A 16,791-nucleotide genomic window follows, 5' to 3' on the forward strand; every position below is an offset into this window, starting at 1 on the left:
CAGTGGGAACTCTTATTGTACCGAAATCTGCATTAAAATACTATTTACTTTTTCATATGAACACCTCTCCACGGGGGGCGAAACCTGGAGACACTAGTTGTTAGCGAGTAGAACTTCTGTAAACATGACTCCTGGCGGCGTCACGAGAGTACGCCAAAGCCACATACAATCGCAATGATCGAAATGTGTTTAAACAAAAACAACACGTCATTTGCCAAATGTCAATTCTGCCGCCCGCTGGTTTACCACTGCTCCTGTGGCTTAGCGATACTTACTCAATATTATTTCATCCGTTGTCTCGAGATTAGTACGTCAGAGCAAAATAATGATTGAGTTATAAGGGGACGGTAAGGATATGCAGTATTTTTATAGTGTGTTATGTTCTGTTAATGAGATTTATTGTAGCATCGACATGAAATTCTTTACTAATTGATAACTCCAAAGGGATTTCTTCTTTAACAATATAATTTTGCATAATTATGATATAATAATTAGTCATTTTTAACCTGAAAGTAATTAAAAGCGGTTTTTAAACCTCAGTAAAATGACTTTGTGATACTCTTTGCAGCAGTAAGACCCTTGATCTCCCTGTAGGTTCACACTTACTAACCTTGTGATATCCTTTTCAACTTACTTGTAAAATTAATAAGAACACTTTTAAAAATCGATACGTAATCGTTAGTTTTTAATGCATTTAGAAGTTATTTACGTAGGTAAGTTCACAGAACCCAAATTTAAAAACGGAACCGAATTTCTTGTAAGAGCTGAAGAAAGCAAGATAAAATAATACATAGTGTTCCTCAAAGTCTGTTTAACCATATTAAAATCTAAGTCTTTAATAAAAAAACTTTTCTCTTTTCTTTCCTTTATAGTAATTGCATCATCCACTTATAGAAAATCGTCTGATTTACTGACTTATATTTTTACGGTTCTTAGGTTTCATAAGTTTAAGCTATCAATTGATAGATAGTTATTCCTCAAAAAGTAAATTTCACGTACAAATAGAATAAGTTCTTTCTAAAAGATTTTTGGACTTTGATCTACATCGTAAAATAGACCTACCCTAGATTTTTTCAGGATTCAGGAATCAGGATTTTTTGGATTTTAGTTCTGTGTCATAAAATATACATACCCTTAATTTTTTCTAAAAGAGTTTGGATTTTTTGGATTTTAGTGCTGTGTCATAGAATAGACTTACCTTAGGTTTTTTCTAAAAGAATCTGAAGTTTTGGTTTATTAGTTTTTTGTGTATAGAATATAGAATAGACTTACCTTAGGTTTTTTCTAAAAGAATCTGAATTTTTGGTTTATTAGTTTTTTGTATATAGAATATAGAATAGACTTACCTTATGTTACCTATTTTTTCTAAAAGAATCTGGATTTTTGAATTTTAGTTCTTTCTCATAAAATTTAATTTACGTCTTCAATTAAGTTATCTGTTTGGATTGTCTGAGACTGTTTAAAATTATCTATATCAATCTGGCAACCACTGTGTGTGGGCTGCTTTTAATGGTTAGCAAGTTGTTTCATTCTTCTTGTTGTACGAGCATCCGTCGTGTTCGGTTGTGTTTCGTGTTGTGCAGTAAATTTGTTTGAGTTTTGTTCTAATTACATTTAAAAATATGTTTTATATGATAAGTAATATTAGAGATAAATAAATGAAATATTCTTTGAAACTTTAAAGAAAGAAAAAACCGCATTTAAGCGAACAGAGACCTATAACTTCTTACTTACTTACTGAGACCTATAACACTTAATTTAATTTAATACTTAATTTAATAATAATTAATTTAATACTTAATTAAATTAATTATTACTTTAAGTTCCTAAACACAAATCAATACTATGTTTATTCCACAGAGTTTTCAGATAGATAGGTGGATAGGTTTTGTGAAAGTAATTGTGACACACCTTTCGACGTTTGTTAATTGCTATATTACTGACAGAGAAAAACGTGGAGCATTGGAGTCCGAAAAAAATTTTTTTTTGTGATAAATAAAGCTATAGGGGATTTTTTTTTAATTTCGAATCAACATTACTGTGTAGAGCTTAGCAATAATAATTACATTTTATAAATATGAAAATCTCTCTCATCTTTATATAAAAGTAGAAAAGTAATAATCGAAGTTCATATTATCTATACTACTAACTTTTATACTTGATATTCAATTAAACGTTTATATCTATAGTGTATTTTTATAGATAATACATATTTATTTCTAGATAACCAAATTCAAACACCATTTTTCAACTCAGGAAAATCAATTTAAAATACAAAAATTTTGAAATATCCTTCAAAGTGGTATCCTTTTTCACTTTAATTTCCATTTTTATTCTGAAAATTTGCTGTCGAAACTCTTTCCTATATATTTGGAATAAAATGGCTCGACTTAATTTAGCAACTCGCAACTTAAGCTAATGAATAATTCTGCACCTACGTGCTTCAATAATAAATTAGGTAAATATTATAATATTCATCATGCAATTAAAACAAATCTCCTCACTTGCGGAAGAGATGACGGCGAATTTTTCTTCCTGACAACGCTCGACGTTCACGACTTGGCAGGCAAAGCACAGCGCGTCACACAGTCACATAGTCTCACACAAATGCCTCGCCGCCTTATCTGCCGTCGCTCTCGTACAGAAATTTAGCCTTGTTAATCCCTGCCTCACGCTATGGTGGACCATTGCCTCAACATCCAAGCGCCTTACAATTTGGGCGCTTTAAGTTGGGTTGACAGCGCTGCATATGTAGTAAGGATTTGCACTCTTGCCGCGGAAAAGATGAGAGGTCGCAAGTGATGCGTGTGCTCGGTTATATCGCAATATTGTAGAATGAATCAAGTGGAATGATGTTTAAATCTGAGTGTGTCTACTACGAGTACATGAACTTATGTGAAGGAACGAAAAAAGTTTGCTCTAATTAACACAAAACTTTTCTATCCGAATTATGCTAATGCGAATTCTTAATGTTGAACTTGCCTTGAGTTGTGTCTTCATTTTATTTCATTAACAGAAGTGAGTGTTGTTCAATTGGGCTGAATTCAGGACCAAGTTGGCCTATGTGATTTTGCCAAGTTGCCTACCAACAGAGGCAGTGTGTCAAAACTTAATAAAAGCGGAAAATTTAATTTTAGTACAAACAGAAAAACGCTTTCGTGTTGGCGCCCACAATTTCGAGTAAATATCCGTATGTGAGAGGTGAAATGAGTCTACATCCTTTGCGCCGATTGTGTTACTTCATCACAACAAACATATTTATTCTAACTCATCTCTGAATTAAATTTTCAGAAATTATATCCATAATTATTAAAAAAAATATTTTATACTCCACACTCCTTATACTCCATGCCATTCCATATTACTTAAGATAAATACAACTATAGAAACTATCACAACAATCGCACTATGTCTCCGATGAACAATTCGAATCGAAAAACGTTACTGCAATCACTTTATTTTAGATAAATCTAAGCGAAGGAAGAATTTCATCTATTTACTTAAAAGGATTAATAGGTAAATTAAGAACGAAATACTTTTGGGTTATCTTTAGTTATTAGTAGAATAGGCAGTGCTCAACCTCTGCCATCTACTGTGTGATACCTTGAAGAATTCTCTGAAGTTAATCCGGATATTTTCAGGTTATTGATAACCCCAACAAAGTTTTCGATCCAAGGACTTGTATGGTTCAATAAAAGCCATATGGATGTACTAAACTCGTTTATTGACAATTGCAGATTACGAGCTAATAAGTTGGGTCCAAGTTGCACTGCTCATCTAACAATAACTGCAGATGTCGATATATTCTTCATTGTCAGTTGGGTCCAAGTTTCACTGCTCATCTAACAATAACTGCAGATGTCGATATAATCTTTATTGCCATATTGGTAATTTATAGGAAACTTATTGTTTCGATTAAGAATACAGAATACGTAATCAATAGACTATCTACATTTCCTCTGATACTCAAACAAAATGGGAAGACGATAAAACTATTTGTAAGATTGTATGTAATTGTGCAACTACGGTTTCGGATAGGAGTAAAATACAATTCAATAGGTCACACCGTCGGTAAACGATACTTTCACTACCAAAGGCATTTTTATCTCAATTTAGCGAGTAAACTGCCTTCTATTATATTAGAGTATAATTTTCAATATAAATAATGATTTCCTAGTTATGCCGGTTTAACAATAACTATTCAGAGCAGTTTTTTTACTTTATACTATATATCGATAGAGCTTTTTTAAAGAGGTTTCGAAGTTTAAAATTGTACATTTTTACATTGATAACGAAAAGCACATTTGCCATCTACTGCCAGTTAATATAAGCAATTTACATAAACGGTGAGTAACAATAACTGGCAATTCTTTTTGATAAGCCCCTAGTAACCTACTGATTTGAAACTTAACCGTGCTACTAATAGTTTACCCAACCTGTATTGTTGCAATAGTTCAATAAAAGACTCTTTAATAATCAGGTCTGAACCGTAAGCTAATTAATAAATTAAATAGATAATTTGAAAACAATGTTTCAATAAAATAACTCTACAAATTTTATTAAATTATTGTGCTTTGTTCTGATAGAAAATAATATTGTAATTGATTACTATGGGTCACTGAGATTTACCCGGACTTGGACTAACGGTCCAAGTGAGTTTAAAAATAAAAATTTTTTTTTGTTAGTTGTTAAGGTTCTACTTCTTGACCTTCTTGTGAATATATATACCGCTAGTAGTTAAAACAAAACCTTGTCTCTTAATCTCTACTTTCCTACTACTCATAAAACTTAACATGAGTCTTTACAGAAAGTCATAACAGATCTTAAATTTATATCTATAGTTGTTAATTTTTATTGATTTTTCAGCAACGTTTATTAAAATAAACCGAGCTCATTTTTGAAGTTTTAGTAATATCTCTTCATATCAGACTTAACTAAAGAGCCAAATTTGAGAAGGAAACCTAACTAACACGTTTTCAAACGCTTAATGAATGTTGTTCCACTATAAAAGTCTATTTATACAATTCCGATCCATCCTATCAACTTCTTAAATTCACTTTTTTATACATATTTTTTATTATTTTGCATGATACAGTAAAAAAATCATATTACATCCCATTTAAAAAATATCATTTTATATTAAAATATTTATTATTTTAAATTTGATTAAGAGAGAAATTAAAATATATAATACCTTCAAGTTGAAGTCTACATACTGATATCAGAAAAACGTCTTGAAACTTGCATTGCTTATGCTTTACTTGCATCGCGAAAGGTGACTCAAAAAGAGACCCATGAGCAACAAAGAAAGTACCTTCCCTCCTTTAAAATTACTTGAATAAATCAGAAAACATATGAATTGTTTCGTGCTTTGAATATAAAGGAAAAAATACAGTTAAAAGCTTGCTTGGAGACAGTTTTCTCTGTCCCAGAGCGTAATTGTGCATCTGTAAAATTTAATTACGAAAAAGTATGAGTGCTTAATTATAAATAAACATTGCTGTTGTCAAGCACATTTCCCCATTCTTCATTAGACGCGTGCACTCTCTCGTATGATGCTTGTGTAGTGCTTAGTAGCTTCATCTAAATAATTCCGAAACATGTGAACAAGGCTTTTGTTTTATATACTCGTACAATATGCATTTAGAAGATATGAGAAAAGTCTGAAAAATAGTACCAAAATATATAATTTTTTTAGATTTTTCTAATACGCGAAAATTTTTAATTTCATAATAAAATTGCAGCAGATTTACTCACATTAATTTTTTTTTCTTTTGCATAAGCCAATGTCGACATTAAGTAAAAATTCCATTAACAAAAAAATTTTATTGAAACCACGAAAATTTAGGAACGCGCCCATGTTGTTACCGAGTTGTGGCCAAAAAATTTTCTTTTCGTCGTTGTCAGACGTTGTCAGACTACTTCGCTTTGGAGGCTGCAGGTGAATAAATTTCACTGCGAATTTAAATTCAAAAATTGAGGTAGAAAAATTTTTTAATTTAATTTTTTATTAACTTAGTTAAGAGATGCCATAAGGTACAACATTTACAAAATTTTTGAAAGATAAAATTACATTTTTTAAGTACTCACTCATCACTCATACCACATTCAGTTTTCAGGAGAAAACTCAGGTAGACTGAAGATCCACTTCAACTTTGCATTTATTTAGGCACATAACTATGCTTCCCCAAGATTATTATGAAAATTTCAATCGTACCGCACAAACTAACAGACTCTAAGTCAATTATAATTAATATATTTCACTCTTTCAAAGTAACCTTTACGAAAATTTACTAGAAAATAGTTATAATATGGAAACCTTTCACTAAACAGTATAGATTTGAAATTGATAACGGATTACTTAAAGCGACACTTCGGTCTGCGCCATATCTTAACGAGATCGGTTTGTCTCATGTAAAAGAATGGCTTCTCTATATCGGTGTACAAATACTCTTACAAGTGTTCTTGATTCCATTGGTTATAAAAAAAAACATCTTTCACATCAACTATTCAGTTAAGAACTAGTATCATTATAAAAAGCTTATTAGGATTACATTGCTTTAATGACTTCATAAGACCCGATTTCAAATATCCTACAGTTTTTTTGAGCTTTTTGAATTTAAAAGATATACGCAGACCCAAATTTTTTTTTTGTGCATGAGACTTATTTTCTCCTCCGTATATTTTGTCTGGTAAATACCACTGAGAACTTTGCTCCAAAAGCATGACACATAAAAAAACGGTTGTCTTTTCTACTTTTCTGATATTTCCTTTTCAACATACACATTAAGAGAAAATGTATAATTGACTAGTTAGAATTTATGTTACTAATAGTTCGAGAATTTTCGTATAAAAAAAATTTGTATAGTGTTATTACTCCAAAACAAAAAGTTTATATTTGCCCAAAGTTATAAAGTTGCCAATGCGACACCCTCTTATAGGAACGCTTGAAAACAGGACTGCAAGGTTCTTCCTACCATGTCATGGCTGTGATTCTTTGTAAGAAGAGAAAAATGTAAGAAGAGAAATCTACTCTCAAAACATCTGTCACTCGCCAGTAAACGTATATTTACTCTAGATTTTTCCTTTCTCAACTGTCTGTCCGATATCACTAGTGCAGGCATTGAAGATATTGCCTGTTTTATTAAAATGACACAGCGATTTTCTTGTCTAAAATAGGGGTTATCTTTACTTGAAATTCATTTAAATGGCTACCGTAGCATAAAACTGTAACTCGCATCTCTTGTGAAAAAGAAATATAAGAAAAAGTTAAATTGTGGGTCCGTTCTCTTGTTACTACTTGACAATTATAAAGTAAACATGTTCAGAGTCGGTCAATATACTGGTAAGAGGAGTACAAAGTTGAATTCTCAATCGGTAGTTCCGACTAATTGTTTTAATAAAACAAATTTTAACCTATTATTTTCTTCTTTTTAGGCGTCGCTCATATCCGCCAGACTTCCCCTATAGCACATTAGAAATTGCACTGGGCTGCATGAATCATTTAAAATCGGTTTTTGTAAAATGAAAGGTGTTCGTTCTATCAGGAGGAAATCGTACTTGTGTACATGCAAAGTTCAAGTACTGACTTTCCATATTTCAAATTCAAGCTGCGCTCTCACCGCCTTACGTCTAGTAGCGGGGTGAACGGTTTCCGTTTCTTTGATTAATTCGCCAAAAGCATTGATAAAATATATAGTTTTATGAATACTGGTAAGCCAAGTAAGTTTATCAGATGTTAATATTTTATTAAACATGAGTTCCATTCGCTTCCATAATGGATTAAGACTGTGTGTATATATAAATCTCTCAAATAATGAGAGAAGAGGTTCCTTTTACAATTTAAAATGTTTGATTTTTCTTAAAAGTTTTTTATGTATTTTGTTTAAAATAGTCATTGCTCTCGCTTATCTCTAAACGATTATACTAAATACTACTAAATAGGAAAAATCCATCAAACCTTAAGAATTTATTTAAATTTAGTAAATTTTATAATATAATACACCTAATATTATAAAATGTTTTTTTGAGGTTCTTTTCTGAGAATCTAGCATGAATCATGTATAGCGGAATTATCGATGATTGTAGCATTTTTCAAGCTAAAATCTTGTAAGTTGATGAAGCCGTAATATACGCAGCGGATAACATCAAAATTATCAGAATGTTGATATATGAAATATATAGTCAAAATCTCCAGTATAAAAGAAAATAGATTTAAATGTGCTTCGGTTGTCATTAGTCTCTAAATAATATAATCCACCAGTATCACATTTAAGTAACATTCCAGATATTAACACTCTTAATACACTAGATAAACTAATTGCAAAAACACACATTCTTCAGAGGAAAGAACTCTTTAATCCATTTCTTTAATCCCTCTGAAGCAGCTAATTAGTTAAAAAATTATCTAATCGGAATAATGGATTCTCAAACTAACTATATAGAAGATATAGAGTATCTGTATCTGTACTAGTAGGACACTGTTTTTTAGGAAGATATGTCAAAACTTCATACTAAGTATGCTAGTTTGACTTTCATTGAAACTGCAAAAACACTGAAACTCTGTCTGCTAATAGATAATCGGACTTCACTGAATCTCAGTTTAATATGAAAACGAAGAATAAGAAAAAATTAAGAACGCTGTCAACTGGTAGACTAACGGATTTTATCCAATTCTTCAACAAATCAGTGTAATTCTTAAAATTAGGAAGGAAAACAAACTTCAAGGCATATGAAATTATAATAGATTAGCAAGTGGCCTAAGTCAACAATAGTGGATAGCTGCAATAACTAACCTAATTTATTCGAGTAAAAGTTTCAATTTAATAGAAAGGCGAAAAAGGAGAGAAGGGCGTATACAATATGCTTTGTCACTGTTACGCTCTAAGAACCTTAAGATTATGTAATATAAAAATGCCGTCGGCTGATATCCTATCGTATTTTGCTTAAATCCCAAAGGATAAGTTGCAAAAATTCAAAATGATAATTGCAAAAATGAGAATAATTATTGAAATAGGGAAAAGTGAAGGAAAAGTACAATAAAGGTATTATACAGTATACTGTATTATAATACATTTATAATAGTCTAATGACTTTACCTACCTAACCTAACTACACTTGAAAGTTTAAACTCTTTAAATAGATTTTTAAGAGTCATAGTCTTCCATGTAACGTAACACGCTGCTTTACCGATACGAATAGAGCACATCAATGCTTTTTTGAAGAGGATTTTCGAATTCTGTTCAATAAACCATAACATTTTTTCTAGTCCATAAAAAGTGCACGCAGAACTGAACTGAACTAAAATAAATAGAAAGAGACCCAGCAACGCCAGCCGCAACAACAACTTCGTTAAATGCTTGTCACATATCAATTAAGTAAAATTATATTAACAAATTGAGTCAGCAAACATATAAATTAATAAAATCCATATTGAGTTGCGTGCCTTCCATACAATACCCAAAGATACATTTCATTTAATTAAATGATTAAAAAATGTAAAACTGAAATGGAAAGGAATGGAATATGAAATAAAATTAATAACGATAAGCTGGGCGCTGATGGGAGCGACGTGGGTAGGTATGGAGAGACGCGATGAAAGAGTTTAGGAATTTGGCCCGTATAAACAAAACATGGAACGCAACGTATAGTACGTACAATGCCAGCGTTACGTATCGAGGCAAGGCTGCTTTCCAGCTCTTTCCTAGCCACCCATATTCGTGGCGCTTGACATATTAAATGTTTCAATTTATGAATATTAATGCAATTATGCCTAAATATGTTTAATTATTTTCAATTGAGGAATAATTTAAAAATATTTTAACATCATTGCTACTCTACTCTGCGGCACCCGAAGCACACGACCATTGAATTAAACAGCACAACCATCGAACGTCGGGATCACAAATACAAATACAAAATATTATATATGGATTGGTAGTTTCATAGATTGGTTTAGTTCTTACATCTCAGAGTGAAGTTTGTATTCTTAATTTATAATTTTTTTCACAAACCGATGAAGACTACTACTAATGTTCATTTCTACTTAAAAGCAGGAACTTGATTTCATCTAAACTTAAAACTCTCATAGGAAAATCTAATTTCTTTTGACTAGAATTCTATTAGAGTTCTATAGGAAAAGAGTGGCACTGAGTTTAAGTCCTATATTGAAAATCGTCTCAAGTGCAAATATAACTTGAACTTAATTAAAAATAAATAAATAAATTTATTCCTTATCTTATTAAATTAACTTAGTATTTCTATCTTATTTATAAATGAAAATAAATAAGATAAAAGAAAAAAAATATATGATGTTTGCTCCTCATTTGTCACTAATATTTGTACATACACTCTCACATTCTTACTCTACCAGATAACCTTACGTTCCATAAGTAGTACTTTAACTTACTCCTAACACACCTCTGAGTTATGTGGTTGGTTGAAAATTCACAATATGGTAAAGTACTACAAGCCTTTATAAAATATGTTTTTTCGACAAAGATGAAGAAATAATTTTTGTCTAATAACTTTACTAGATTTATCCTATCTAGGCATTGTAATTGACTATGTTGCATTAATTTCTTTTCAAAGATTGAATGTAAAAACATCACAAAATCGGGTGAGAAACTGAGAGTATCTGTGAAAATCTCTATGTTTATGGAAAATTTTGAGGTTCTTTGAGTTCTGATGACCCCAATCAATATCCAATATCGTTCTGTGAGCTCGAACACAGGTATAGAATATAATTGGATAGGGCATTCTTTAGAAGATTAAGTAGCAATATTGTTTACCAGGACTGAGATGGAATTTGTAATGTTCTAGACAACCCGGTTTGGCGAAAACGACATACAGTAGAACGGCAATTGAGGGATGTGAACTATTTATAGAACGACACCGATACCTATTCCCATAACAAAGTTTGATTTAAAATAATAACATAGGTTTTGTACTTCATATAGATGGAAAGAATCATACACATCTACAGGAAAGTATAGCTTTTTTAGAGAGTATCTAATAAAGATAAATACACTTGTAGTAGAACTCACTTTATATCCGTTTTTTCTTTGAAGGTAACGGGTATTACAGAGTCACAGAGTAATAATTGAAGGCATGCCTATAAAGAAGGCTTGGCTAAAGAAGACGTTTACATGAAATGTACATATCTTGTTTTTTTCAGAGATACGGATAAATGCTTTATTATAATACTAAAATTTAAAAGATATAGCCATGTGATAGCCTGGTTTCTTTTTCAAAGAAAGATACGGTTCAACGTTTTGATATATAGAACAACACCAAAATATGAAAGACATATATATCCGGTAAATGGCTTTAATAGTTAAATGCGCTGGGAAATCAATGGAGTAATGAGTCTCTATCTTATATTACTAAAAACTGGATATTATTTTAATTGATTGTAACTAGTTCAAACTAATCTTATGAAAATAATAAATATAAAAATTTTAAAATAAAAACTTTGACATATAGCCTGTATTCGATGTTTTGAAAAATGTAGCTCGATTTGTTCTATCTAATCTTCTCATTTGTTGTTATAAGTGCTTTACTAAAATAAAAGAAATCAAACAGACTTAAGAATAGATTAACTTGCTTCACATTATTGATCACTAATATTGATCAAGATTTAGTCACCGTGCTTCGAAAGCGTTAAACGATTAGCGGTTAGTATAAGAAAAAGCAGACACTATGAGTCTAAGTCTAGTTGAGTTTAAATTGTTCTGTTTTAACCAATAATTATTTATTTATAATTGTATTAAATTATAAATAATTATAATTACGATGTATAATGGTTTTTTTGTTTTTTACAATTTCAGTTGTGGCTTTCGTCCGTTACTCAACGATGCTGCAGGCCCTGCTTCAAACGTGAATTCAGCTGGTCATCGTACAAATCATCCTCCACTATTTTTACCACCTCATCTGGCATCGCTCAGCTCTCAATTCTCTCATCAACCACTGTTTTCTAGTTTAAAAGGTGAGTTATGAGTACTTTAATATTTAATGGTCTCCTGAACCTTTTTTGGTGCAATGTGAAAACACAGATTGAGAATACCAAATGAACGCATCCCAAATCAGTAAAAATCGCTATTTGGAAAAGCAATTACTTACCATCGAATTTCTATTCTATTTTGAATCTATTTTGGCGGCTGTCAATCTGCCCATTCAATCACACCCATTTCATATCCATAATATACGGCGTTGATTTTGTGTCAATCGAGATAATATTGATTGGCGTCGTCGCTTGCTGCGAACGCGAAATCGTTGCTAACAAATTAGCATAATTGAATTGAAGTGTTCCAATCGACAGAGGTGCAGGCAAGCTTTTAGTTAAATTAAATCATATTATCCTGAGATTTCGATACTAGACTTGCCGCCTAAGACAGATGGTTAAGAAAATGAGTTATTTAACATGAATTATGTTTTCTAACATTCTCACTTTTTAATCTTAAAACAGTTTTCCATCAGTCAGATTGATTTAATTTTGTATACTCTCTATTTGCAGGAGTACCAACATTCCCAGGATTGTGTTCGTGTTGTTCGCTAAAGCCACCGCCACCGGCAGCTTCGTCAGTACCAGTTTCATCTTCTTCAGCAAATAGTTCACCAGAGTCACCAACATCATCGAATCATGCAAACAACGACCCACGTTCTAATTCGGTTGCAGAGCTGAGACGAAAGGCACAGGAACATTCTGCCGCCTTACTGCAATCACTACATGCTGCTGCTGCTGGCCTTGCATTTCCGGGCCTACATTTGCCACCAATTTCATTTCATCATCACACGCTAAACAACGCACACAACAACAATAACAACAACAATAACAACAACAGCAACAATAATAACAACAGCGTAAGACTAAAAAACGAAGCGCAGGACATGACGGCAAATACTATTAACGGATTAACATCCGGAAATTCTCTGTCTGCCATTGGTGTACTGGAGCAACATCAGAATTCCGTATATCAATTGCAACAACAGCACCAACAACAGCAACAGCAACAACAACAACAACAACAGCAATCGTCTTTGCATCAACTTTCACCACCAGCCACGCCTACTCAATCATCATTAAGACAAGATACCCCACCAAATGCCAGCATTACCAAGTGCGAATAAAATGAAAATTGTTATTCACAATTAAATTGCACAATTTCGCCACATAGACTAGAACGCACACATATATCACTTCCGCAGTAGATTTACTGTTTGTACGAGGGAAGTGCCAAATAGTAACGCACCCACTTATTTCAACACAATACGCAGTATTCTAATAATAGAGAGAATTTAACGATAACTGAAACAATTGAGCAGCTATCGACAACAAATCGGATAACTTGGAGTAACAGACGAGGTGAGGTCTAAGTTATACATTACCGATTAACGTATATTTCGGAATTTTCGAAAATTGTATTTTCCACTGGTATAAAATCTGATGTTGAAAATAAGTTCCTGAAAGAGTGGAGGGAAGAAGATGCATACAGGGAACATACACAATCATCTTAGTGAGTACATTTTAGTTCAATAAGATGAACTACTAACTTCGTACTGACACCTACATCAATAATGTGGTATTAAGTAGGTGCTGAATGGTAAATATTTGCTAATAACCTTAAACGCAATGATCCATGTAGGCATCCTTCCACAACCGACAGTCATGTACAGATTGCCAGGTGACGTAAAGTGAAGAGAAGATAAGAATTCAAGATAAAATATGTATACAAGAAAATTTTGTTTTAAATATCTAAGAATAGTGAGGATCCCACATAATATACGATAAGTTTATAAATATTTATTATTGCAAAAATATAAAATAATTTTCATAAATATAAAAATTAGCATTAAAATTACGATTTATACTCGTATGTATACTCGTGCTCGATTAAAGAATAATATTCATTAAGTTTAAAGATCATATTAAACCATAAGGTGATAATATGTATGCCCTTATAGTATACATTATGTACTCGTATCTTCTAAGCTTTCTACTTATATATATATATATATATACATATATATATATATATATGTACCTATATTATGTAGTTCTTTATGTAGTATAAGGCAATATCAAAGTTCAATCTGGGGTTATATGTATATATGTTTCAATAGAAGTGCCTGTGTTTGTTGATTTGTCACGTGATGGCAGTTAAAACGTAAATGGGAAACAATCTATATATAATTAGCGCAAAATAGATCTACTTACCAACACATTAACCTTTCACAAAAAAAATTTCTTTTAATCGTATATTCGGGGTATGGGACCGAGAGCAGGTAATTCAACATGTTTTCTAAATTAAAATTTGAGACAAATATATGAATTTTGCTATAGCTTTCTGGATTACGTTGCGCTTTTGTTTAGTTTTGAAATAAACTCTCAACATCATTTAATTAGCTTTAATTTAGAAAATAGCTTTAATTGCAAATAAAACAAAATAAAATTCTTGAAAGTTTTAGTCAAGCTTCCACTTTAAAACTTTTTAAAACAATTAGTTGAATGCATAATTAATTTTATAAAGTAAACTTACAAATAAATTTTTAATAATAAATTTACTTAGCAACGAACTTAATATTTATATGTATTCATACTTGCGCATACACGCACACACATAACAGCGGTAGCAGCAGCAATGATTTATTTTCCTACTCCACGAACTTGAGATTAACTTACATTCATTAAAGCGCATAGCTGCACTTATTCATTACAACAACAACAACACAAACTATACTAATAATAATAATAACAACAACATAAACAATAACAACAACACCAATAGTAGAAAAAAGGACGGAGAGTAAAAGTAGAAAGAAAAGAAAAATAAAAGTTCTGTAATTTAAAAAAAAAATTTCACAGGTAAATCTCTGAGCAGTAAGAAATGCATACAGATTATGAGAACTCCATAAGTCGTCTTGGTAGTCATCTCTACTAGTCATCCGTAGTTTAAGCACTTTCGAGATTATCATAGAAAATCTGACGCTTAATCACGTTTCGACAAACAGGTTTTGCTATAACTTTTTAAAAATTGCAAAACTCATACATTGTTTCACATCGAAATAGGTGTAGATTAGGTGCGGCCTACCTCTCCACTCAAGAAGCATTCTGTAATGTACAATACATTACAATCAAAAGCGTCTAACCACAACTTGAATGGATATCGAAGTTATCGGTCTCTAAGAATTTACTTGATCGAATTATTTATTTACCTTCACTAAATTTCTGGAGTAAGGTCTCACGTCTCTGCGAATAGGTATTTTAAATTATAAAAAGATATATACGGTATGATTTAACTTGTAAGCATTTGGAAAGAAACATGGGTGTAGCTAGATTAGGTCAATAGAGCAAAGTCCCATCGAAAAAGACCAAGACATTATTTTGTTGAACAATCGGAGTACAGTGGGTTCTAACTCAATATTATCCCTCTTGGCTACACCTATGTTTAGAAAAGAGTTTCTAGACCAACTGTGGTATATTGCTGTTGTTGTTAGCTTCTTTATTTTGTTTGCTATTGTTTATCGACCAGCTATGCGCTACGCCTTCTACTGATCGGAAACTGCTCACAATACATTAACAAGTACATGTAGAGATAGATCGCCAACAATAGTTGCAGTGCATACACAGTACCCAACAGCACTAGATCAGCATTGGAACACTAATGCACTAGCATTAGCGAATTTTTGTCTTCTATGTACTTCTACCTCTCTATCTCTCTATCTCTCCGTCTCTTCCCTCTCTTTCACCGCATGTTTTATATTTCTTGTTCTAATCAAGAGCTTTTAATGGGTTGAGAGTCGGGAAGTATTAACAAAGTTTTGGGCACAGACACAGGCACAGTTACACAAATACATACGAAATTAAAGATGCGCGTCTGTACGAGTATCTGAACAATATTTATTAACACAAAGTATCACTAAGCTTATTTGTTTCATTTGAAGGCTGATTATTTCAGCTTTATATTTACGTCGTATATATATCAAGTAAGTTTAAGTAGGACAACACAATTAAGAAAATTATTTAGTATTAAAACCAGAGCATTCAATTATATTAAATTTGAAATAAAATAAAAACAACTTCAATTGTTAAAACGTTTGTTTTATTTATATAGTTTTGATAGACATTCGCTGTTCCATATCCTTATGAAATGCTAGTTTTTGGGTTCAAGTTATTCCTTACAGGTATCTTCACACGCTTCTTTGGAATCGAAACGATTATCGTTGCCCTGGCAACCGCCATATATGAATTGCACGCATTCGTTTGCGGCAGAATTATAAGACCAGGACTGTCTATAACCTAAACAGGCGATCTTACCGTCTCCATTCTTCGAGTGTTGCAAACCGCAAATGGCTGCTATTGATAGGAAAAAAAAAATAAAAAAAGTTTTAATTTTCAGAATTTACTCATTAAAATAAAATTAATTGTCTCTAAGTCCTTACAGCTATAAAGTTCCGGTAAGAGAAGGCTATTTGGAAAAAGAATTACTTACCATTTTTTAAACCCAAAACTGCATTAATGAGAAAAACTACAGAAAGTAAATATAAAAATAATTTCATTTTAATAGCTGCGATCTCACAAGGTGCTACGTTGCTGGAGTGTCTGATTACCAACTAATCACCGATTGAATATGAAACTAGAAAATCAGCGAATTTTATGGACGTGTTTGTATAGAAGCGACTGTATATTGTATATTAGTACTTTTTTAACTACCACTAGTATTTAAGTGAATGCAAAACTTGAAGATAGCGTAAAGGGCAAAGACAAAGACGTAGCAGACTTGGTTTCAAGAG

At 31.8% G+C, this 16,791-nt stretch overlaps 2 protein-coding genes across 2 annotated transcripts in view; one reads left to right on the forward strand and one right to left on the reverse strand.

Annotated features, from left to right (window-relative positions):
* LOC119661956 (protein kinase 4) overlaps positions 1-13,774 on the forward strand; it is a 78,400-nt gene extending 64,626 nt beyond the window's left edge. The window contains exons 7-8 of the mRNA XM_038071479.1: positions 11,829-11,986; positions 12,515-13,774. Of these exons, the coding sequence (XP_037927407.1) occupies positions 11,829-11,986; positions 12,515-13,128 (772 nt within the window). The 3' untranslated portion in view covers positions 13,129-13,774. The remainder of the gene's footprint in view (positions 1-11,828; positions 11,987-12,514) is intronic.
* Positions 13,775-16,078: 2,304 nt separating this feature from the next.
* On the reverse strand, positions 16,079-16,639 carry LOC119662331 (male accessory gland serine protease inhibitor-like). The gene is made up of 2 exons (XM_038071932.1): positions 16,491-16,639; positions 16,079-16,354 (listed from the first exon to the last, which is right to left on the reverse strand). The coding sequence occupies exons 1-2, from the start codon at positions 16,555-16,557 to the stop codon at positions 16,170-16,172; spliced, it is 252 nt and encodes an 83-aa protein (XP_037927860.1). The 5' UTR covers positions 16,558-16,639; the 3' UTR covers positions 16,079-16,169.
* Positions 16,640-16,791: the final 152 nt, after the last annotated feature.

Source organism: Teleopsis dalmanni, chromosome X (assembly GCF_002237135.1).
Source record: "Teleopsis dalmanni isolate 2A chromosome X, ASM223713v2, whole genome shotgun sequence".
NCBI classification, from domain to species: Eukaryota; Metazoa; Arthropoda; class Insecta; order Diptera; family Diopsidae; genus Teleopsis; species Teleopsis dalmanni.